The 26,017-nt window shown below is 50.9% G+C and overlaps 1 protein-coding gene across 1 annotated transcript in view; it reads right to left on the bottom strand.

Moving 5' to 3' along the window:
- Positions 1-26,017, bottom strand: part of pde5ab (phosphodiesterase 5A, cGMP-specific, b) — a gene marked incomplete at its 5' end in the record, with an annotated part of 195,044 nt that overhangs the window by 28,287 nt on the left and 140,740 nt on the right. Inside the window, one exon of the mRNA XM_084320619.1 lies at positions 2,657-2,716. Within this exon, the coding sequence (XP_084176745.1) occupies positions 2,657-2,716 (60 nt within the window). The remainder of the gene's footprint in view (positions 1-2,656; positions 2,717-26,017) is intronic.

The following is a 26,017-nucleotide window of genomic DNA, read 5'->3' as shown; positions in this document are numbered from 1 at the left end:
GTAACATGCAGTGGGCCCCGCCTCCCTCCCACCCTGTAACACGCAGCGGGCCCCGCCTCCCTCCCACCCTGTAACACGCAGCGGGCCCCGCCTCCCTCCCTCCTGGCATTCCACCCAAAAACTGAATTTCAGTCCAGTTTCTTAACTATTAACAGCGGAGCTGTTTTGTAATCTTCACTCTGCAAGTAAATGATTTTTCCGGTTCGCACACACACATATTATTAGGGGCAAATACGAGGGAAATGCTCGCACTGTAGAGCATATATATAATTATATATATAATTAGTAAACTGTCGGGGGCTTTTATTGCCCCCCCTTAACTGATTTTCGAGGGCATTTGGTCAATTTTCGAGGGCATTTTGCCCCAAGCCCCCGTTAATTTCGAACCCTGGTGGGAAGCCCACCTCCAATTGTGCGTTCGGCTGAACGGGCCACTCTGTAGTCTGCTGCGGTCTTGTGCGGTGCTATTCCCAAACCAGGAGGTGATATTGCCAGTCAGGATGCTCTCTATTGTGCATGAGTAAAAGTTCTTAAGGATCTTCTGACTCACTTTGAACATCTACATTACATTTACGTTTAGTAGCTTCTGTCCGATTGTGTAGGTACTGAGGGTAGTAGGGTTAGTAGCTTCTGTCTGATTGTGTAGGTAGTACTGATCTAGAGTCAGTTTCAGTCGGTCAGTGTGAATAAGGTAATTAGGCGTCTATAGTGTCTGAGCATCAGACAATGCGTCACTGTCCTAACGCTCCTGTAGCCGACCATACACTACGTGCTATATCTGGATCTGTGGTGGGGGTTCCTAGGGAGCATGTGGCCTAGTAACAATCCTGTGTCCTAGATTGCGAGAGAGAGATACCTATTTTCCCTCATGCCCTTGGGAGGGCACTGGAATTAGGTTAGGGCGTGAGGTAGGTGACGACATCACAGGGAGGGGAAAACAAAGTGTGCTCTTTGGAAAAGGGCATTTGGGGTGAAAATATACTCTTGGCGTAACTGGTTCAGACAGATGTATGTGGTGGCAATGTGTCATTTGCCAAACAGCTGCAGAGGGGGAGGTGCTCGTTATAATAATCAGAGGATTCTGGTTACATACCGCTTTGCTTTGGATTCATTACAATTTTTTTTTTTTTTTTTTTTTTTTTTAAGTGACAGCCCTACTAGTATATCACAACATGACAGTCAGAGGTTATGTGAATGTCACAGTAGCACTGGTGAGAGAGAGAGAGAGAGAGAGAGAGAGAGAGAGAGAGAGAGAGAGAGAGAGAGAGAGAGAGAGAGAGAGAGAGAGAGAGAGAGAGAGAGAGAGAAGGGGGGGAGAGAGAGACAGAGGCGGAGAGGGAGAAGGAGAGGGAGAGAGAGATGGAGAGAGATGGAGAGAGAGATGGAGAGAGATGGAGAGAGAGGGAGGGAGAGAGAGAGAGGGACAGAGTGTGATGGGAGAGGGTGGTGGAGAGGATGAAGAAATTAGACGAGTGTAGAAAAAGAAAGTGATGTAACTGAATGAAGCCAGATAAAGAGATCCAAGAGGTTATTCACTGAGGAGCAAACACACTGAAACATGAACAAAGAGACAGGAAATAAAAGAGCGGCAAACCAACAGAGGATAGTTCACTGAGGGGAGGGAGAGAGAGAGAGAGGGAGAGAGAGGGAGAGAGAGAGAAACAGAGAGAGAGAGAGAGAGAAACAGAGAGAGAGAGAGAGAGAGAGAGAGAGAGACAGAGAAGGGGCGAAAGAGCGAGAGGCTGAAAGAACTTGAAAGACACCAAATTATTGTATTTTTGTTGATATACTTCTCGTACTGTATATCAACACATAGCAACCGTTGTTTTGCACATAGCAACCATCGTCTCTTCCATTCCATGTACACAATAATGCTATGTTGCTATGTTACAGGCAGCCAGCCATGCTGGAAGAAAGAGAAGTACACACAATTCCAGTAGCACTGTTAATAAACACTAACAGTGAATTTTTGGAACATGTTATTTTTATTATAACCTTTTTTCTATCTTAGAAATATATGTGCGAGTATGTATGTGTGTGTGTATGTGCATGCATGTATGTGTTTGTGTGTGAGTATATGTGTGTGTTTGTGTGTGCATGCATGTGCGTGTGTGAGTATGTGTGTGTACACAGTACATTTCGCAGAGTTAATTTTACTCAAACTGAGTACAATTCTACTCAGTTTGAGTAAAATGTACTCTGCGAAATGTACTGTGTATATGAGAATGTGTGTCTGTGTGTGTATGTGCATGCATGTGTGTGTGTGTATGTGCATGCGTGTGTGTGTGTGTGCGTGCGTGCGTGCGTGTGTGTGTGAGAGGAGGCCACATAAGTAGTTAAACGGTTGTGATTACTTGCTGAATCAGCCATGTGGTGTCGTGTTACGTTATGGTTCCACACACTCTCCTCTTCCATTGACCCTGAAGGACGACATCTGTCAGTGTGTGTGTGTGTGTGTGTGTGTGTGTGGGTGTGTGTGTGTGTGTGTGCGCCCGTGTATTTGTGTATTTATGTGATTGGGGGAAAAATGCATGACTAGACATGCGGTTAATGTATGTGCAAGCAAGCATGTGTCTGTGTGTGTGTGTGTGTGTGTGTGTGTGTGTGTGCGCGAGTGTGTGTTTGTGTAGGTGTTAAATAATAAATTGTAATTTACCGCTGATACCTGGAGCGCCCGCATCTCCTCCTCTGCTGCAGATGCATGATATGACAGGACCTGAGAGAATTACACACACACACACACACGCACGCACACGCACATGTTATATTGTAGAAATGTTTGCATTGAAATGTCTGTAAAGTCTTGACGACATTGAAATTGAGGGTGACCTCGATTATAATTGAGAATAAATAAAGGTTGATGATGATGATATACACACAGACACACACACACATACGCACACACAGATATACACACACGCACATATACATATATGTAAACAATAATGTTTATAATGTTGAAGCCAAAAGGATCTTCCTCAGGGAACTGAAAGTGTCAATAAACAAGCTGGACGATCTGTCTTTGTCCTGAGGGGTTTGTCTCGGACACATCTGCTCCTGCACACTTTCATTCAAATGTGCAAAGTATTTCAGACACGAAGTGCCGCTATGATCAGCAATATCACTTACGGTAGTGACACGCTGCCCCTAGTGGCGGCTCACAGGCACTTCCCCATCCACTCTGCCCCTAGTGGCGGCTCACAGGCATGGCACTTCACTCTGCCGGTCTGCCCCTAGTGGCGGCTCACAGGCACGGCACTTCCCCGTTCACTCTGCCCCTAGTGGCGGCTCACAGGCACGGCACTTCCCCATTCACATTACCGTCCTGTGATGCAGTCATGCATTCAGCTTCACTACTTCATTATAGGGCTGTCCCCGACTAAGGATTTGGATGGTCGACTATGATTGGCCAGAATTTGCCGTTAGTCGAATATTGGTGGACTAAAAAAAAAGAAGAAAAAAAAGTATAATATTTAAAAGAAAAGAAAGATTATTTTTATTCCATTTGGGCTGTGGGGGTGCTTAATGTCTGAAGGAGTCGACTGAAGGCTTCTTGTCCTCTGCAAAAGCATGCAATTGGTCCACTGATGGATACATCTACATCTCGACTAATCGATTAATAGGGACCAGGTGGGTACAGACTACATGACAGTAGGTTGGCACCAGGTGGGTACAGACTACAGTACAGTAGGTTGGCACCAGGTGGGTACAGACTACATGACAGTAGGTTGGCACCAGGTGGGTACAGACTACAGGACAGTAGGTTGGCACCAGGTGGGTACAGACTACAGGACAGTAGGTTGGCACCAGGTGGGTACAGACTACAGGCCAGTAGGTTGGCACCAGGTGGGTACAGACTGCAGGACAGTAGGTTGGCACCAGGTGGGTACAGACTACACTACAGTAGGTTGGCACCAGGTGGGTACAGACTACAGGACAGTAGGTTGGCACCAGGTGGGTACAGACTACAGGACAGTAGGTTGGCACCAGGTGGGTACAGACTACAGGACAGTAGGTTGGCACCAGGTGGGTACAGACTGCAGGACAGTAGGTTGGCACCAGGTGGGTACAGACTGCAGGACAGTGGGTTGGCACCAGGTGGGTACAGACTACACTACAGTAGGTTGGCACCAGGTGGGTACAGACTACAGGACAGTAGGTTGGCACCAGGTGGGTACAGACTACAGGACAGTAGGTTGGCACCAGGTGGGTACAGACTACACTACAGTAGGTTGGCACCAGGTGGGTACAGACTACACTACAGTAGGTTGGCACCAGGTGGGTACAGACTACAGGACAGTAGGTTGGCACCAGGTGGGTACAGACTACACTACAGTAGATTGGCACCAGGTGGGTACAGACTGCAGGACAGTAGGTTGGCACCAGGTGGGTACAGACTACACTACAGTAGGTTGGCACCAGGTGGGTACAGACTACAGGACAGTAGGTTGGCACCAGGTGGGTACAGACTACAGGACAGTAGGTTGGCACCAGGTGGGTACAGACTACAGGACAGTAGGTTGGCACCAGGTGGGTACAGACTACAGGACAGTAGGTTGGCACCAGGTGGGTACAGACTACAGTAGGTTGGCACCAGGTGGGTACAGACTACAGGACAGTAGGTTGGCACTAGGTGGGTACAGACTACAGTACAGTAGGTTGGCACCAGGTGGGTACAGACTACAGGACAGTAGGTTGGCACCAGGTGGGTACAGACTACAGGACAGTAGGTTGGCACCAGGTGGGTACAGACTACAGTAGGTTGGCACTAGGTGGGTACAGACTACAGTAGGTTGGCACCAGGTGGGTACAGACTACAGTAGGTTGGCACCATGTGGGTACAGACTGCAGGACAGTAGGTTGGCACCAGGTGGGTACAGACTGCAGGACAGTAGGTTGGCACCAGGTGGGTACAGACTGCAGTACAGTAGGTTGGCACCAGGTGGGTACAGACTACAGGACAGTAGGTTGGCACCAGGTGGGTACAGACTACAGTAGGTTGGCACCAGGTGGGTACAGACTGCAGGACAGTAGGTTGGCACCAGGTGGGTACAGACTGCAGTACAGTAGGTTGGCACCAGGTGGGTACAGACTGCAGTACAGTAGGTTGGCACCAGGTGGGTACAGACTACAGGACAGTAGGTTGGCACCAGGTGGGTACAGACTACAGTAGGTTGGCACCAGGTGGGTACAGACTACAGGACAGTAGGTTGGCACCAGGTGGGTACAGACTGCAGGACAGTAGGTTGGCACCAGGTGGGTACAGACTACAGGACAGTAGGTTGGCACCAGGTGGGTACAGACTACAGGACAGTAGGTTGGCACCAGGTGGGTACAAACTACACTACAGTAGGTTGGCACCAGGTGGGTACAAACTACACTACAGTAAGTTGGCACCAGGTGGGTACAGACTACAGGACAGTAGGTTGGCACCAGGTGGGTACAGACTACAGGACAGTAGGTTGGCACCAGGTGGGTACAAACTACACTACAGTAGGTTGGTACCAGGTGGGTACAGACTACAGGACAGTAGGTTGGCACCAGGTGGGTACAGACTACAGTAGGTTGGCACCAGGTGGGTACAGACTACAGGACAGTAGGTTGGCACCAGGTGGGTACAGACTGCAGGACAGTAGGTTGGCACCAGGTGGGTACAGACTGCAGGACAGTAGGTTGGCACCAGGTGGGTACAGACTACAGGACAGTAGGTTGGCACCAGGTGGGTACAGACTACAGTAGGTTGGCACCAGGTGGGTACAGACTACAGGACAGTAGGTTGGCACCAGGTGGGTACAGACTACAGTAGGTTGGCACCAGGTGGGTACAGACTGCAGGACAGTAGGTTGGCACCAGGTGGGTACAGACTACAGGACAGTAGGTTGGCACCAGGTGGGTACAAACTACTACAGTAGGTTGGCACCAGGTGGGTACAAACTACACTACAGTAGGTTGGCACCAGGTGGGTACAGACTACAGGACAGTAGGTTGGCACCAGGTGGGTACAAACTACACTACAGTAGGTTGGCACCAGGTGGGTACAGACTACAGGACAGTAGGTTGGCACCAGGTGGGTACAGACTACAGGACAGTAGGTTGGCAACAGGTGGGTACAAACTACACTACAGTAGGTTGGTACCAGGTGGGTACAGACTACAGGACAGTAGGTTGGCACCAGGTGGGTACAGACTACAGTAGGTTGGCACCAGGTGGGTACAGACTACAGGACAGTAGGTTGGCACCAGGTGGGTACAGATAGCAGGACAGTAGGTTGGCACCAGGTGGGTACAGACTGCAGGACAGTAGGTTGGCACCAGGTGGGTACAGACTACAGGACAGTAGGTTGGCACCAGGTGGGTACAGACTACAGTAGGTTGGCACCAGGTGGGTACAGACTACAGGACAGTAGGTTGGCACCAGGTGGGTACAGACTACAGTAGGTTGGCACCAGGTGGGTACAGACTGCAGGACAGTAGGTTGGCACCAGGTGGGTACAGACTACAGGACAGTAGGTTGGCACCAGGTGGGTACAGACTACAGGACAGTAGGTTGGCACCAGGTGGGTACAGACTACAGGACAGTAGGTTGGCACCAGGTGGGTACAGACTACAGTAGGTTGGCACCAGGTGGGTACAGACTACAGGACAGTAGGTTGGCACCAGGTGGGTACAGACTACAGGACAGTAGGTTGGCACCAGGTGGGTACAGACTACAGTAGGTTGGCACCAGGTGGGTACAGACTACAGTAGGTTGGCACTAGGTGGGTACAGACTACATGACAGTAGGTTGGCACCAGGTGGGTACAGACTACAGTAGGTTGGCACCAGGTGGGTACAGACTACAGTAGGTTGGCACCAGGTGGGTACAGACTACAGGACAGTAGGTTGGCACCAGGTGGGTACAGACTACAGTAGGTTGGCACCAGGTGGGTACAGACTACAGGACAGTAGGTTGGTACCAGGTGGGTACAGACTACAGGACAGTAGGTTGGCACCAGGTGGGTACAGACTACAAGACAGTAGGTTGGCACCAGGTGGGTACAGACTACAGGACAGTAGGTTGGCACCAGGTGGGTACAGACTACAGTAGGTTGGCACCAGGTGGGTACAGACTACACTACAGTAGGTTGGCACCAGGTGGGTACAGACTACATGACAGTAGGTTGGCACCAGGTGGGTACAGACTACAGGACAGTAGGTTGGCACCAGGTGGGTACAGACTGCAGGACAGTAGGTTGGCACCAGGTGGGTACAGACTACAGTAGGTTGGCACTAGGTGGGTACAGACTACAGTAGGTTGGCACCAGGTGGGTACAGACTACAGTAGGTTGGCACCAGGTGGGTACAGACTACAGTAGGTTGGCACCAGGTGGGTACAGACTACAGGACAGTAAGTTGGCACCAGGTGGGTAGACTGCAGGACAGTAGGTTGGCACCAGGTGGGTACAGACTACAGGACAGTAGGTTGGCACCAGGTGGGTACAGACTACAGTAGGTTGGCACCAGGTGGGTACAGACTACAGTAGGTTGGCACCAGGTGGGTACAGACTACAGTAGGTTGGCACCAGGTGGGTACAGACTACAGGACAGTAGGTTGGCACCAGGTGGGTACAGACTACAGGACAGTAGGTTGGCACCAGGTGGGTACAGACTACAGGACAGTAGGTTGGCACCAGGTGGGTACAGACTGCAGGACAGTAGGTTGGCACCAGGTGGGTACAGACTGCAGGACAGTAGGTTGGCACCAGGTGGGTACAGACTGCAGGACAGTAGGTTGGCACCAGGTGGGTACAGACTACAGGACAGTAGGTTGGCACCAGGTGGGTACAGACTACAGGACAGTAGGTTGGCACCAGGTGGGTACAGACTACAGGACAGTAGGTTGGCACCAGGTGGGTACAGACTACAGGACAGTAGGTTGGCACCAGGTGGGTACAGACTACAGGACAGTAGGTTGGCACCAGGTGGGTACAGACTGCAGGACAGTAGGTTGGCACCAGGTGGGTACAGACTACAGTAGGTTGGCACCAGGTGGGTACAGACTACAGTAGGTTGGCACCATGTGGGTACAGACTACAGGACAGTAGGTTGGCACCAGGTGGGTACAAACTACACTACAGTAGGTTGGCACCAGGTGGGTACAGACTACAGTAGGTTGGCACCAGGTGGGTACAGACTACAGGACAGTAGGTTGGCACCAGGTGGGTACAGACTACAGTAGGTTGGCACCAGGTGGGTACAGACTACAGTAGGTTGGCACTAGGTGGGTACAGACTACAGTAGGTTGGCACCAGGTGGGTACAGACTACAGGACAGTAGGTTGGCACCATGTGGGTACAGACTACAGGACAGTAGGTTGGCACCAGGTGGGTACAGACTACATGACAGTAGGTTGGCACCAGGTGGGTACAGACTGCAGGACAGTAGGTTGGCACCAGGTGGGTACAGACTACAGTAGGTTGGCACCATGTGGGTACAGACTACATGACAGTAGGTTGGCACCAGGTGGGTACAGACTACAGTAGGTTGGCACCAGGTGGGTACAGACTACACTACAGTAGGTTGGCACCAGGTGGGTACAGACTGCAGGACAGTAGGTTGGCACCAGGTGGGTACAGACTACAGGACAGTAGGTTGGCACCAGGTGGGTACAGACTACAGGACAGTAGGTTGGCACCAGGTGGGTACAGACTACAGTAGGTTGGCACCAGGTGGGTACAGACTACAGTAGGTTGGCACCAGGTGGGTACAGACTACAGGACAGTAGGTTGGCACCAGGTGGGTACAAACTACACTACAGTAGGTTGGCACCAGGTGGGTACAGACTACAGTAGGTTGGCACCAGGTGGGTACAGACTGCAGGACAGTAGGTTGGCACCAGGTGGGTACAAACTACACTACAGTAGGTTGGCACCAGGTGGGTACAGACTACAGTAGGTTGGCACCAGGTGGGTACAGACTACAGGACAGTAGGTTGGCACCAGGTGGGTACAGACTACAGGACAGTAGGTTGGCACCAGATGGGTACAGACTGCAGGACAGTAGGTTGGCACCAGGTGGGTACAGACTACAGGACAGTAGGTTGGCACCAGGTGGGTACAGACTACATGACAGTAGGTTGGCACCAGGTGGGTACAGACTACAGGACAGTAGGTTGGCACCAGGTGGGTACAGACTACAGTAGGTTGGCACCAGGTGGGTACAGACTACAGTAGGTTGGCACCAGGTGGGTACAGACTACAGTAGGTTGGCACCAGGTGGGTACAGACTACAGGACAGTAGGTTGGCACCAGGTGGGTACAGACTACAGTAGGTTGGCACCAGGTGGGTACAGACTACACTAGGTTGGCACCAGGTGGGTACAGACTACAGGACAGTAGGTTGGCACCAGGTGGGTACAGACTACAGTAGGTTGGCACCAGGTGGGTACAGACTACAGTAGGTTGGCACCAGGTGGGTACAGACTGCAGGACAGTAGGTTGGCACCAGGTGGGTACAGACTGCAGGACAGTAGGTTGGCACCAGGTGGGTACAGACTACAGGACAGTAGGTTGGCACCAGGTGGGTACAGACTGCAGGACAGTAGGTTGGCACCAGGTGGGTACAGACTACAGTAGGTTGGCACCATGTGGGTACAGACTACAGTAGGTTGGCACCATGTGGGTACAGACTACAGGACAGTAGGTTGGCACCAGGTGGGTACAGACTACATGACAGTAGGTTGGCACCAGGTGGGTACAGACTACAGTAGGTTGGCACCAGGTGGGTACAGACTGCAGGACAGTAGGTTGGCACCAGGTGGGTACAGACTACAGGACAGTAGGTTGGCACCAGGTGGGTACAGACTACAGGACAGTAGGTTGGCACCAGGTGGGTACAGACTACAGGACAGTAGGTTGGCACCAGGTGGGTACAGACTACAGGACAGTAGGTTGGCACCAGGTGGGTACAGACTACAGTAGGTTGGCACCAGGTGGGTACAGACTACAGGACAGTAGGTTGGCACCAGGTGGGTACAGACTACAGGACAGTAGGTTGGCACCAGGTGGGTACAGACTACAGTAGGTTGGCACCAGGTGGGTACAGACTGCAGGACAGTAGGTTGGCACCAGGTGGGTACAGACTACAGTAGGTTGGCACCAGGTGGGTACAGACTGCAGGACAGTAGGTTGGCACCAGGTGGGTACAGACTACAGTAGGTTGGCACCAGGTGGGTACAGACTACAGTAGGTTGGCACCAGGTGGGTACAGACTACAGTAGGTTGGCACCAGGTGGGTACAGACTACAGTAGGTTGGCACCAGGTGGGTACAGACTACAGGACAGTAGGTTGGCACCAGGTGGGTACAGACTGCAGGACAGTAGGTTGGCACCAGGTGGGTACAGACTACAGGACAGTAGGTTGGCACCAGGTGGGTACAGACTACAGTAGGTTGGCACCAGGTGGGTACAGACTACAGGACAGTAGGTTGGCACCAGGTGGGTACAGACTGCAGGACAGTAGGTTGGCACCAGGTGGGTACAGACTACAGTAGTGTTGTGAAGGATCAGATTGAACCGAATATATATATTTATTTATGGATATATGTTTAATAGTATTTGTATATAGTTTGATATCCCTTGTATATTCCTTGTACATATACACTGAATATCCCTTTAGTCTACTAACAGCCCATAATAGTTTCATTCTCTCATTGGACAAGAACTTGGCGCCAGCAGCCAAGCCCCTTGGTTCAAGTTCAATCGTGCCGACGAACATGTCGTTACTAGCCCGGTTCCGCGTAGGAATACGTCTGCCGAAATACGAATGGTACTATTTGTTCACAGCGCATATATATATGGCGCAAGTAAAGTAGAACTTTCTTTTAGTCCCTTAGCCCTTAGTTCTTTACCCTCCAACCTAGTGGCAAGACGTTAAGCCTCACCCACGATACACGTGTGGTGCAGTATGGTCAACTTGGCCTCAGAATGGCATTGAGACATCGTGTGGATTAATAGTTGAATTGTCATAGTTTGGTACTATACCGTCGAGTGGGACGTATTTCTATTAAGTTAATAATAGTCTATTATGTATGGTGCATCGTTCGGTTAGAGTTATAAAGTGAGCAGTACCCCCATCGTTTCCTCGCGTTATCTAGAGTCTTAACCAGGCTGGGCAGACCACGTGTGGTGCTTTCATCCGAGGAGTTCTGGGCCAGGACGAGTGGACCTGCACATTGGATTACCTTACCCGGGCGACGGCGAGCCCTACACGGCTTGGATTATCTACTTGCTTTGGGTGCTTTGATTGTGCCATGGATAACAGCCAACACTGGTAAGTGTTGGAACTACCCCCGAGAGGAGTCCAGGTGAGACGGCGCTCTAACCCGAGTGAGGTCGCCTCACGCCTCTTCGTTGTGGACCGGCAGCTATTGTCTACAAGAGGGCCCAGCTGTATTCATCTGTGGACCAAGGTTCTGTGGGCACCGTGTTCAGCACTCTGAATTCTCCCAAGAAATCGTTGGCCAGATGGGATATCGCCAGCGGCTCTCCTAACCCCCCCCCCCCCTACTGACTTACAACCAGCAGGACCCCCCTTTAGTATATCCAGCTATAATCATTAAGTACCATCGCTATAGTTCCCTAAAGAACCAGGTTGTATACTGGCTTCCTGCATAACCAGAGATTGGACATTCAATGTTGATTTGCCTACGAATACTCATTTGCCTTACAAGTGCATTCAAATCATAAATGTCATTAAGTGAACGTTGTATATACCCTTTGCTATATATTAAATATTCGATTTATACATTTGTGTGGACTTGGTTTCATGGTGGGAAAGTGTTCATCATATCTATATCATGTACTGTGTGGCCAGTAGTTAAAGTACATAAAGCGGTAGTGGTTTAATGATACCATACTTATCAATACAGTCAGGGAATTGTACCCCTCAGTTACAATTGGTCCTTCGAGCCGGAGGGTAACTAGTGTAATATTAATATAGTGTTATTAATATTGAAATGGCCTATGATGAACACTCCACGAAACGGTCCTCCTAACGTAGAACGCCCGCGGCGCAGACGACAGCCACCTCCGTACTTAGAGGATTACGCTGTCAGTCAACTACCTAGCCTTCTACAAACGGTAAACGCGGTAAAAGTAGAAAGTAAAATTATGTCTGACCTTAACGACCAGGTTACTCCGACCACAGAGGCCCTAGTGGGTTCTAATGTAACTGACCAAGCTCACGGTGGGGACCAGGAGGGAGCTGACATGCCTTTACCCCCCGCCAATACCGAAGAAGTAGTCCCCGACCAGCCCCGGGAGGAAGACAACCCTACAGAGAGAGAACTCTGCACAGAAGAAGAGGAGGAGAGCGCCGAGGAAATAGAGCTCCAGGACTCCCCAACGAGTACCGCCAGGAGCGGCTCACCTCTACAACCGTCTTCCCCCAGCGAAGCGGAGAGGATGCTATCACAGGCGTTCCTCGTCAGCCTGACAGCCTCTACCGAACGCGATCGACTCCAGGGTGAACGCGATCGACTTCAGGGTGAACGCGATCGACTCCAGACACAGCAACGGAGCGAAGAAGAGCGCATACGCCTGGAGATGAGACGCCTTCAGACGGAAGAGAATATGGCAAGAGACCGAGCAGACACCCAGCGTGCCGCTGCCGGTGCCCAAAGAGAAGCAGAGCGCGACCTCGCTCTCATCCAGCGCGAAACCGAGCGCGACAGACTACAAGCCGAGCGCGACAAGCTACAAGCGCAACTAATGGAGCAGCTGATCCTCAAGGCAACACCCTCTCCCTCCGCCAGGGGTTCAAGGAACTCGTCGAGACAACAGTCAAGGGCAGCGTCTCCTAACCGAGCAAGCGACCCTGAACTTGACCAACAGACCAAGCCTATACCCCCGCAGACCCCCTTCCCCGACCGGTCCAAGCGAGACCCAGCTACAAGGAAGGAGCGGCATACACTGCGGAGAAGCTAAATAAACGACTACAGGATCTAGAGGACCTGATAGAAGAAGAAGAGGGAGAGGAGGAGAACCAAGCCCGACGACAGGACAGTACTCCACCGGACCAGGAGGTCCAGTACAGCCCAGGCTATACCCCCGCGGCGCTGCGCTACAGACCCCCGACTCTATTCACGGGTGAGCATGACGCACGACCAGCCCCCGAGGAATAGCACCTGGACCAGCGGGCCATGGTACCCTGCCGGTACCAGCCCACAGAGAGGCGCAAGAGGAGACTCGCCTAGGAGGCCCCTCCCCCAACGCTCGCCGATGTATCAGCCATCCACGGCGTCATACATTGGCACGCCGACGTTTCCAGACTTCACCTATGAGAATCGAGCCCAGTACACGGAGCTCCGGATGTGCTTAGAGACAATGATGGTGGATGTCGCTGATGAACGCCACAAGTATGCAATATTACTGAAGCACCTGAAAGTACCCCGAGCGCACAATATAGCGCTAGCCTATGCCACCTCTACGACCCCATACACCGCGGCTCTAGCAGTGCTGGACCAGAGATATGGACGTATATGGGATTACGTAATCCAAGAGATAAGGCATATTGACCGCCTACCCCCAGCAACAGACAATCGCTCATTAGACGACCTGTCTATAAAAGTGCAGTCCCTGGTAGGGATGCTGGGAGCGCAACGAGAAAAGGGTATGCACGAGCTATACGCCAACTCTAACGTCGAGAGGATTTTAGAGAAGCTGCCACCCGCCAGACAAGAGCGCTTCAGGCGGCAGAGAGACCACCGTGATCCTAACGGTCCCGAACCATCCCTCCTCGATCTAGCCGACTTCCTGGCGAGAGAAGTCAGCAGCCTACGACTGGATACGTTCGTGCGGAGCACACCAAGCTCCAGAGAGGGACCCAGGAGAATAAACGATGGAAGAAGATCGGTGACTGTCATGCACCAATCAGAATCAGTACCGAGCAGTAAGAACCACAGTACCCCCTCGAGAAAAGAGAAGTGGAAGATGGTGTGCCCGTACTGCGAGAAGGAACACTGGCTGTCACAATGTGACCTGTTCACAAAGATGAATGCAGAAGAAGTGAGTCAATGGATAAAGTCCAACAGGCGCTGTTACCGATGTGCGCGCAGTCACATGGCAGCCGAGTGCCGCCTAAAGAAGAGGTGCAGTCGGTGTGACGGAGCCCACCTAGATGTCCTACACGACAGTAACAGAAGAAAGCCTGCACCTCCACCATCGAGCAGCACCAAGGCAAGTGTCATGTACATTGACCCCGCCAGCAGCAGCGGCGCCCAAGTGCTCTTAAAGGTAGTCCGTGTAACATTGAGCTACCAAGATAAAGTCATGGACACTTACGCCGTCCTTGATGACGGGTCAGAGAAGACCCTTCTGCTCGCGTCCGCTGCGGCCCAGCTGGGACTGCGGGGGAGCGAGAACCAAATGACGATTCGGACAATAAGAAGAGATTTAAAGACGATAAAAGGCGAGAATGTCTCCTTCACTATCGCAGCAAGCGGGCAGCCAGAGCGACGGTATAGGATTACAAATGCTTTCACCAGCCAAGAAATAGGACTATCACAGTACACCTACCCCATCGCCAAACTGATGGATAAATATGTGCACCTGCGTCAACTACCTATCCCGCTCATAGACGGCGCCACCCCGACCCTGCTGATAGGCTCCGACCATGCAGACCTCATAGTCCCGATAGACCGGGTCCATACAGGACCCAGAGGCTGTCCTGCAGCAGTCGAGACCCGCCTAGGATGGACACTACAAGGCCCCCTCGCTAAATCTCTCAACCGAACAGCAGCCACTAGCTGCCTCCACTCCAGAGTGACAGAAGAAGACACCACTCTCCTGCAGCATGTCGAGAGGCTATGGACACTAGAGACAATGCCCTTTAAGAACGAAAAGAAAGACATTCGTTCTAAAGAAGACATTTACGCCATAAACCTCCTCGAGCAAGGGACAAAGAGAGTCACAGTCGGCGGAGTGATGAGATACGCAACTCCACTCCTGAGGCGAGAGGGAATGCCCACCTTTCACGCCACGAAAGAAGCTACGGAGCGGTATCTATTGAACACAGAGCGGCGCCTAGCCAAAGACCCCGCTCAAGAGAGTGTGTACCGCGCTGAGATTGAGAAGCTAATCACAGCGGGACACGTAAAGAAGATTGACTGGCGACGCCGTGCGCTGCTCCGCGCCTCCCTGATCAAAGGCGGCTTTGATCTCAGGCAGTGGGCCAGCAGCGACCCGCACGTATTGCGCAGCCTCTCCCCCGCGGACAAGGCTGCCAGCAGCGAGACGTGGATGGCGACCATCCCAGGAGAAGCCCAAGAAATGACACTAGGACTAGTCTGGCGCTTCAAAACAGACTCGCTCCACTATAGACACAAACCCCTGACCACGGAGCAGGGAAGGTCGACGGCGATACCGACCACCAGACGGAGTGTGTACAGAACACTCGCCAGACAATATGACCCGTTGGGATGTATTCTACCTTACACCACCAGGGCAAAGATGATTGTACGAGCACTATGGGACAAGGACCAGGGCTGGGACGACCCAATACCCGCACCCCTTGCCTCCACATGGAGAGAGTGGGAGACGGAGCTCCGCTCACTCCCAGGCGTCAATATACGCCGCAGCTACTTCCCACCCACAGTGAGGCCAGAGACATGCAAGATGGATCTACACGTCTTCAGCGACGCCTCCGAAGTAGCCTATGGATCAGTGGCCTACTTGCGTGCCCAAGAGAAGGGAGGAGAGATACACACCGCTTTCATCCTGGCTCGCTCAAGAATAGCCCCACGAAAGCAACAATCTATCCCGCGTCTAGAGCTCTGCGCAGCCCTAGCAGGAGCGCATCTAGCCACGTTAATCCAACGTGAACTCACCATTCCGGTGCACAGAACAATCTTGTGGTCAGATTCCACGACAGTACTCACATGGATCAAGTCTGATTCATGCAGATACAAGGTCTTCGTGGGAGTCAGAGTCACCGAGATTCAAGAGTTAACAGAAGCAGCGAGCTGGCGGTATGTGGACACCAAACACAACCCAGCTGACGTCATCACCCGGGGAATGTCCCTAGATGACCTCACCCGTCACAACATCTACAGTGACGGACCAGAGTTCCTCAAGCTCCCGGAAGGAGAGTGGCCCACGCCCACCCCACGGGAGGCGAGTAAAGAGGAGGCTGAGAACAAGAAACCTATGTTCTGTGGACTGAGCACAGTCGCCTCCACAGACCCCAACATAGATGACTGCCTCACCCTACAGAGTGCGCAACTAAAGACATTTCTGTGGCACCACCCAGAGATTCAGCCCACCACTGACATTTCAGCAGCTGACTACGAAGAAGCAGAACTTCTTCTACTACAACGAGCCCAGAGAGACTCGTTCCCCGATGAGCTAGACTGTCTACAGGGAGGAAAGCCTGTCCCATCAGACAGCAGACTGCTCCACCTGGCACCCGAGAGTGACGCCCATAATCTCATCAGAGTGGGTGGTCGTCTGCGGAGAGCCCACGATCTACCGGATGACGTTAAGTACCCGATAGTCTTGAACAGCCGACACAAGGTCACAGAGCTGATCATAAAGAAATACGACGAGGATGTGCATCACGCAGGAGCAGAGAGAGTCTTCGCGGAGATCAGACGTCGCTATTGGATACTTCAAGGAAGAGAAGCAGTGCGACGCTTCCAGCGAACCTGTCTAGACTGCCGAAAGTGGCGCGCGCAGCCCAGCATACCCCGGATGGCTGACCTACCCCCGTCGCCTCCGACTCGGCGACAAGCCATTCCACTCCACAGGCATGGACTGTTTTGGCCCGTTGTATATAAAGAAAGGAAGAGGAACCGAGAAGCGGTGGGGTATTGTATTCAAATGCATGACCACCAGAGCGATACATATCGAACTCCTTCCAACCATGAGCACAGACTCATTCCTTATGGCCTTCCGAAGATTCACATCACGGAAAGGAAAACCGTCTACATTGTTGTCTGATCACGGGACAAACTTCAAAGGCGGAGAAAGAGAGCTGAGAGAGAGCTTCCAAGCTATGGGCCCAGAACTTAAGACCCACCTCGCTCCATCCCAGATTGACTTCCAGTTTAATCCCCCGAACGCACCCCACTTCGGTGGAACCTGGGAACGAGAAGTACGTTCTATAAAGACAGCCCTGTACGCCGTGCTTGGGGCCCAGACTGTAGCGGAAGAAGTCCTAATGACAGTCCTCACGGAGATCGAGGGAGTATTGAACTCCAAGCCCCTCGGCTACGTCTCCAGTGATATAGCAGATGTCGACCCAGTCACCCCCAACACACTCTTGATGGGGCGGCTGGACCCCGCGCTACCCCAGACAATGTACAGGCCTGAAGAAGCGAACGGCCAAAGAATGTGGAGGTACAGTCAAGTACTAGCTGACAAGTTTTGGAACAGCTTTCTACTCCACTACCTACCGTCTCTACAGACCCGCCAGAAGTGGGTAAAAGAGAGAGACAATTTGACAGAAGGAACAGTCGTCATGATTATCGACCAGTCACTACCCAGAGCTATGTGGCCGGCTGGCCGCGTAAGCAAAGTGATCACCGGTGCCGATGGCAAGGTCCGAGCAGCTGAGGTGCTCGTCCAAGGGCGAACTTACACACGACCCGTGGCGAGGCTAATAGAACTGCCCAGACTCCCAGACACTATCGATGACGACCATGACCCCATGACTTTGTGAGTTGACTGACCCTTACAGCGGACCTTGAGTGGTAGACAGTGCGGTTAATCTGTCTCTCTCTCATTGGACAAGAACTTGGCGCCAGCAGCCAAGCCCCTTGGTTCAAGTTCAATCGTGCCGACGAACATGTCGTTACTAGCCCGGTTCCGCGTAGGAATACGTCTGGCGAAATACGAATGGTACTATTTGTTCACAGCGCATATATATATGGCGCAAGTAAAGTAGAACTTTTTTTTAGTCCCTTAGCCCTTAGTTCTTTACCCTCCAACCTAGTGGCAAGATGTTAAGCCTCACCCACGATACACGTGTGGTGCAGTATGGTCAACTTGGCCTCAGAATGGCATTGAGACATCGTGTGGATTAATAGTTGAATTGTCATAGTTTGGCACTATACCGTCGAGTGGGACGTATTTCTATTAAGTTAATAATAGTCTATTATGTATGGTGCATCGTTCGGTTAGAGTTATAAAGTGAGCAGTACCCCCATCGTTTCCTCGCGTTATCTAGAGTCTTAACCAGGCTGGGCAGACCACGTGTGGTGCTTTCATCCGAGGAGTTCTGGGCCAGGACGAGTGGACCTGCACATTGGATTACCTTACCCGGGCGACGGCGAGCCCTACACGGCTTGGATTATCTACTTGCTTTGGGTGCTTTGATTGTGCCATGGATAACAGCCAACACTGGTAAGTGTTGGAACTACCCCCGAGAGGAGTCCAGGTGAGACGGCGCTCTAACCCGAGTGAGGTCGCCTCACGTCTCTTCGTTGTGGACCGGCAGCTACCGTCTACAAGAGGGCCCAGCTGTATTCATCTGTGGACCAAGGTTCTGTGGGCACCGTGTTCAGCACTCTGAATTCTCCCAAGAAATCGTTGGCCAGATGGGATATCGCCAGCGGCTCTCCTAACCCCCCCCCCCCTACTGACTTACAACCAGCAGGACCCCCCTTTAGTATATCCAGCTATAATCATTAAGTACCATCGCTATAGTTCCCTAAAGAACCAGGTTGTATACTGGCTTCCTGCGTAACCAGAGATTGGACATTCAATGTTGATTTGCCTACGAATACTCATTTGCCTTACAAGTGCATTCAAATCATAAATGTCATTAAGTGAACGTTGTATATACCCTTTGCTATATATTAAATATTCGATTTATACATTTGTGTGGACTTGGTTTCATGGTGGGAAAGTGTTCATCATATCTATATCATGTACTGTGTGGCCAGTAGTTAAAGTACATAAAGCGGTAGTGGTTTAATGATACCATACTTATCAATACAGTCAGGGAATTGTACCCCTCAGTTACAAGTAGGTTGGCACCAGGTGGGTACAGACTACAGTAGGTTGGCACCAGGTGGGTACAGACTACAGTAGGTTGGCACCAGGTGGGTACAGACTACAGTAGGTTGGCACCAGGTGGGTACAGACTGCAGGCCAGTAGGTTGGCACCAGGTGGGTACAGACTGCAGGACAGTAGGTTGGCACCAGGTGGGTACAGACTACAGGACAGTAGGTTGGCACCAGGTGGGTACAGACTACAGGACAGTAGGTTGGCACCAGGTGGGTACAGACTACACTACAGTAGGTTGGCACCAGGTGGGTACAGACTACACTACAGTAGGTTGGCACCAGGTGGGTACAGACTACAGGACAGTAGGTTGGCACCAGGTGGGTACAGACTGCAGGACAGTAGGTTGGCACCAGGTGGGTACAGACTGCAGGACAGTAGGTTGGCACCAGGTGGGTACAGACTGCAGTAGGTTGGCACCAGGTGGGTACAGACTACAGTAGGTTGGCACCAGGTGGGTACAGACTACAGGACAGTAGGTTGGCACCAGGTGGGTACAGACTACAGTAGGTTGGCACCAGGTGGGTACAGACTACAGTAGGTTGGCACCAGGTGGGTACAGACTACAGGACAGTAGGTTGGCACCAGGTGGGTACAGACTACAGGACAGTAGGTTGGCACCAGGTGGGTACAGACTACAGGACAGTAGGTTGGCACCAGGTGGGTACAGACTACAGGACAGTAGGTTGGCACCAGGTGGGTACAGACTACAGGACAGTAGGTTGGCACCAGGTGGGTACAGACTACAGGACAGTAGGTTGGCACCAGGTGGGTACAGACTGCAGGACAGTAGGTTGGCACCAGGTGGGTACAGACTACAGTAGGTTGGCACCAGGTGGGTACAGACTGCAGTACAGTAGGTTGGCACCAGGTGGGTACAGACTGCAGGACAGTAGGTTGGCACCAGGTGGGTACAGACTGCAGGACAGTGGGTTGGCACCAGGTGGGTACAGACTACAGGACAGTAGGTTGGCACCAGGTGGGTACAGACTGCAGGACAGTAGGTTGGCACCAGGTGGGTACAGACTGCAGGACAGTAGGTTGGCACCAGGTGGGTACAGACTACAGTAGGTTGGCACCAGGTGGGTACAGAGTACAGGACAGTAGGTTGGCACCAGGTGGGTACAGACTACAGGACAGTAGGTTGGCACCAGGTGGGTACAGACTGCAGGACAGTAGGTTGGCACCAGGTGGGTACAGACTGCAGGACAGTAGGTTGGCACCAGGTGGGTACAGACTAGAGTAGGTTGGCACCAGGTGGGTACAGACTACAGGACAGTAGGTTGGCACCAGGTGGGTACAGACTGCAGGACAGTAGGTTGGCACCAGGTGGGTACAGACTGCAGGACAGTAGGTTGGCACCAGGTGGGTACAGACTGCAGTAGGTTGGCACCAGGTGGGTACAGACTACAGTAGGTTGGCACCAGGTGGGTACAGACTACAGGACAGTAGGTTGGCACCAGGTGGGTACAGACTACAGTAGGTTGGCACCAGGTGGGTACAGACTACAGTAGGTTGGCACCAGGTGGGTACAGACTACAGGACAGTAGGTTGGCACCAGGTGGGTACAGACTACAGGACAGTAGGTTGGCACCAGGTGGGTACAGACTACAGGACAGTAGGTTGGCACCAGGTGGGTACAGACTACAGGACAGTAGGTTGGCACCAGGTGGGTACAGACTACAGGACAGTAGGTTGGCACCAGGTGGGTACAGACTACAGGACAGTAGGTTGGCACCAGGTGGGTACAGACTGCAGGACAGTAGGTTGGCACCAGGTGGGTACAGACTACAGTAGGTTGGCACCAGGTGGGTACAGACTGCAGTACAGTAGGTTGGCACCAGGTGGGTACAGACTGCAGGACAGTAGGTTGGCACCAGGTGGGTACAGACTGCAGGACAGTGGGTTGGCACCAGGTGGGTACAGACTACAGGACAGTAGGTTGGCACCAGGTGGGTACAGACTGCAGGACAGTAGGTTGGCACCAGGTGGGTACAGACTGCAGGACAGTAGGTTGGCACCAGGTGGGTACAGACTACAGTAGGTTGGCACCAGGTGGGTACAGAGTACAAGACAGTAGGTTGGCACCAGGTGGGTACAGACTGCAGTAGGTTGGCACCAGGTGGGTACAGACTACAGGACAGTAGGTTGGCACCAGGTGGGTACAGACTGCAGGACAGTAGGTTGGCACCAGGTGGGTACAGACTGCAGGACAGTAGGTTGGCACCAGGTGGGTACAGACTAGAGTAGGTTGGCACCAGGTGGGTACAGACTACAGGACAGTAGGTTGGCACCAGGTGGGTACAGACTACAGTAGGTTGGCACCAGGTGGGTACAGACTGCAGGACAGTAGGTTGGCACCAGGTGGGTACAGACTACAGTAGGTTGGCACCAGGTGGGTACAGACTACAGGACAGTAGGTTGGCACCAGGTGGGTACAGACTACAGGACAGTAGGTTGGCACCAGGTGGGTACAGACTACAGGACAGTAGGTTGGCACCAGGTGGGTACAGACTACAGTAGGTTGGCACCAGGTGGGTACAGACTACAGGACAGTAGGTTGGCACCAGGTGGGTACAGACTGCAGTAGGTTGGCACCAGGTGGGTACAGACTGCAGGACAGTAGGTTGGCACCAGGTGGGTACAGACTACAGTAGGTTGGCACCAGGTGGGTACAGACTACAGGACAGTAGGTTGGCACCAGGTGGGTACAGACTACAGGACAGTAGGTTGGCACCAGGTGGGTACAGACTACAGTAGGTTGGCACCAGGTGGGTACAGACTACAGTAGGTTGGCACCAGGTGGGTACAGACTACAGTAGGTTGGCACCAGGTGGGTACAGACTACAGTAGGTTGGCACCAGGTGGGTACAGACTACAGTAGGTTGGCACCAGGTGGGTACAGACTACAGGACAGTAGGTTGGCACCAGGTGGGTACAGACTGCAGTAGGTTGGCACCAGGTGGGTACAGACTACAGTAGGTTGGCACCAGGTGGGTACAGACTACAGGACAGTAGGTTGGCACCAGGTGGGTACAGACTGCAGTAGGTTGGCACCAGGTGGGTACAGACTGCAGTAGGTTGGCACCAGGTGGGTACAGACTACAGTAGGTTGGCACCAGGTGGGTACAGACTATAGGACAGTAGGTTGGCACCAGGTGGGTACAGACTGCAGGACAGTAGGTTGGCACCAGGTGGGTACAGACTGAGTGGAGGCTGCTGGGTAACGGAGGAGTCTGAGCGTCAGCTGCAGCAGAGAGGGAATGTCACACCTCACATCCTGATAGTGACAGCTCCAGAGTGGGGCAGCCATTGAGCTCCGTGCGTGTGTGTGTGTGTGTGTGTGTGTGTGTGTGTGTGTGTGTGTGTGTGTGTGTGTGTGTGTGTGTGTGTGTGTGTGTGGGTTAGAAAGAAGGGATGTAGCAGCAGGGGTTAGCGTCTCTCTCTATGTGTGTGTGTGTGTGTGTGTGTGTGTGTGTGTGTGTGTGTGCGTCAGGAAGAGGACAGTCTTGTGCCAGGGAGGGTTTGGGCACATGCTGAACAAATAGGTGCATGAAAACAGGTGTAAACATGGACTGTGTGTGTGTGTGTGTGTGTGTGTCTTGCAGCAGGACAGGTGTGTGTGTGTGTACATGCGTCTTACAGCAGGACAGGTGTGTGTGTGTGTGTGTGTGCGTCTTACAGCAGGACAGGTGTGTGTGTGTGTACATGCGTCTTGCAGCAGGACAGGTGTGTGTGTGTGTACATGCGTCTTGCAGCAGGACAGGTGTGTGTGTGTGTGCGTCTTGCAGCAGGACAGGTGTGTGTGTGTGTACATGCGTCTTGCAGCAGGACAGGTGTGTGTGTGTGTGTGTGCGTCTTGCAGCAGGACAGGTGTGTGTGTGTGTGCGTCTTGCAGCAGGACAGGTGTGTGTGTGTGCGTCTTGCAGCAGGACAGGTGTGTGTGTGTGTGTGTGTGTGTGTGTGTGTGTGTGTGTGTGTGTGTGTGTGTGTGTGCGTCTTGCAGCAGGACAGGTGTGTGTGTGTGTGTGTGTGTGTGTGTGTGTGTGTGCGTCTTGCAGCAGGACAGGTGTGTGTGTGTGTGTGTGTGTGTGTGTGTGTGTGTGTGTGTGTGTGTGTGTGTGTTCGTCTTGCAGCAGGACAGGTGTGTGTGTGTGTGTGTGTTCGTCTTGCAGCAGGACAGGTGTCCAGGTGCAGTGATACAGCAGGGCTCGTTATAAATGCTACACGGAGGGGGAGCCCAGTCAGTTACTGAGTGACTGACTCCCCATTGTTGAGACGCACATGCAGGCCTCTCTGGCTTACCTCTGGTCCTGCTCCCCTTTTCCAGTATAATTGATGCTTCTTTTTTTCTGGGTATAGATAATGCATATTATTTTTCTGGGTATAGATAATGCACTATATTATTTTTCTGGGTATAGATAATGCATATTATTTTTCTGGGTATAGATAATGCATATTATTTTTCTGGGTATAGATAATGCATATTATTTTTCTGGGTATAGATAATGCATATTCTTTTTCTGGGTATAGATAATGCATATTCTTTTTCTGGGTATAGATAATGCATATTCTTTTTCTGGGTATAGATAATGCTTATTTCCCCCCCTTTGTTTCTGGTATAAATAATGCTTATTTTTTTTCCTCTTTCTTTTGTTCTGCTATAATTCATGCTTCCTTTTTTTCCTTTTCTTTTTCTCCTGGGTATAATAACACTCTTCTGACGGCGCTGCGCGGGCAGGAAGGAGACGTCAGAAAGGGGATCTAGAGGTGATATTGCGCGGCCTCCTCTCACCACCGTCACAAAACACCTCCAGCCACCAGGCGGCAGGAGCAGAGCTTTCCACCTACAAGGACCGGCTTCCTCCGACGGTCCCAATCTGTGATCCACATGTAAACAAAAGGGCTGCTTTATCCCTTCCCACCACTACACACACAACGACTGTGATCCTCCCACACACCTCACAGCTAACGCTCGCTACACTTACAAGAAAATCCAAATATAATATATAAATATGAAATGGTTTGGTTATCATAATGATAGTGGGTGACTAAAGTGATGGAAAGACCATCGGTATTCTGGTTTAAATTGGAATATGTATTTATTAGTGCTGTCAGGCGATTAAAAAAATTAATCTAATTAATTACAGGATTTGTAATTAATTAATCTAATTAATCGCATTTTAATCGCATAACCATTTTATGCCTGATATTCTATATTCTATAATCATATTTCAAATTGCATGTGTCCGGATGGCAGAATTCAGTACTGTATCTACAAAACCTTCTGTTTGATCATCTTCCATCTATTAATTTGCTTAGATTTTTCAGGTCTGGTCAATTTGAGCATGGTGTTATTCACAGTCAAAGATAACAAAAAAATATTGATATTCTCATTTGGTTCATTACAATTTACTCAAAATAAAATTTTCATTCAATCAATCACAGCGCAGATTGAGTGATTGAATGAAAATGTTATTAACAGATTGCAGAATGGGTACAATACAGTACGGCTCAATACACACAATTGTTAAGGGGATGCAGATCAGAGAAAGACTTTCGTCTTGTTTACATCAGGGTCCCCCATTTTCAATTCATAATGAATTGTAAGTAAGGGTGCAACTTGCACTGTGCAATCCATTCTTTGTGGATCTAGCCCACAGTATTTCTGACACTGGGAATACATTCCCTGAGATTCATAGATGTCCCTAGAATCAGATACCAAGAACATGCAAATGGACCATATTAAAAAACATCTGTAAATGTGTATTCTACATTCTTATGGAATGAATGAGATACAAAAAAATTTTTATAAAAAAAAAAAAAAAAAAAAAAAAACTTTTTTTTTGTAATTAATTTTGAGTTAATTTTCATAACGCGATAATTTGCTGTGTAATTAATTAATCTAATTAACGCGATAAACTGACAGCCCTAGTATTTATACTATGATATTATTTAAGTACAAAAGTGGTAAATAGTGGTATTATTAGCACAAATGAACTAGGCTAGTGGTCCGTATCTGCTTCCATTCATTTGTGCTAAGCAAGGCTAGTTTGGCAGCCGGATATCTTTCTACCCAACGCACAGAGAGGAAATTGGCATCTATCTTCTTGTCTGACACTGGAGAAGATGTTAAGTGCATTTCCCATCATGTTGCCATGTTCCTTTAAGTACAAACGTGGCAATACCATGGTAAAATATTTCAATTCAATTCAAACCTTTATTTATTCTCGAAAAGGACAATTGAGGTCACCCTCATTTTCAATGTCGTCGAGACTTACAGACATTTCAATGCATACATTTTTTACAATATAATAATAATAAATAATAATAACTATCTATATAGCGCCTTTCACACATGGACCGCAGCCCAAAGTGCCCCACAGCAAATAGTATAAAATGAACATAGGCATAAAAAACACTAGCATACAGTTGACATAATAAAAGCAATGCATAAAGTGCAGACATAAGAATAGGCATAAAAGACAATAAAAGTAGTGCAATGTAGAACGTGCAGACATAAGAATAGGTATGAAATAAGTACAATAAGTACAGTGTTGCTCGAAGGCATGTGAACCCCCCAGAACAGCCAGTCCCCCAACACCCCACACACATCAATCCCCACCACATCCCCATCCAAGACCCCCCCCGATAAAGCACGTCATGACCATAGGAAAACACAAACAGCCCGCGTGCCGCTCACACCATTTATCACCACGGCGAAGCTGGAATTACCATCAAACTACCATGGTATTTATACGGCTTTTCCGCCGACTCTGTTTGTGATAACCACGGGCTGAGTATGCAGTGTGCAGTGTGAGGAGCACAAAGTAAATACTTAGCTTGGCTCCTGAGTTGAAAAGTGAAAGACTACGCTAAGGACATTCCACTCAGGAGTCAAGTTGTGCAAAGTTCCCAGAGAACTATTTTTTTTTGATCCACTTTTTCTCCCATTTTCTATATTTTCTCCCATC

The sequence above is a fragment of the Notolepis coatsorum genome (genome assembly GCF_963971535.1).
Source record: "Notolepis coatsorum genome assembly, chromosome: 1".
NCBI classification, from domain to species: Eukaryota; Metazoa; Chordata; class Actinopteri; order Aulopiformes; family Paralepididae; genus Notolepis; species Notolepis coatsorum.
The sequence above is the reverse complement of the archived record's forward strand: the minus strand, read 5'-3'. Positions and strand labels throughout refer to the sequence as shown.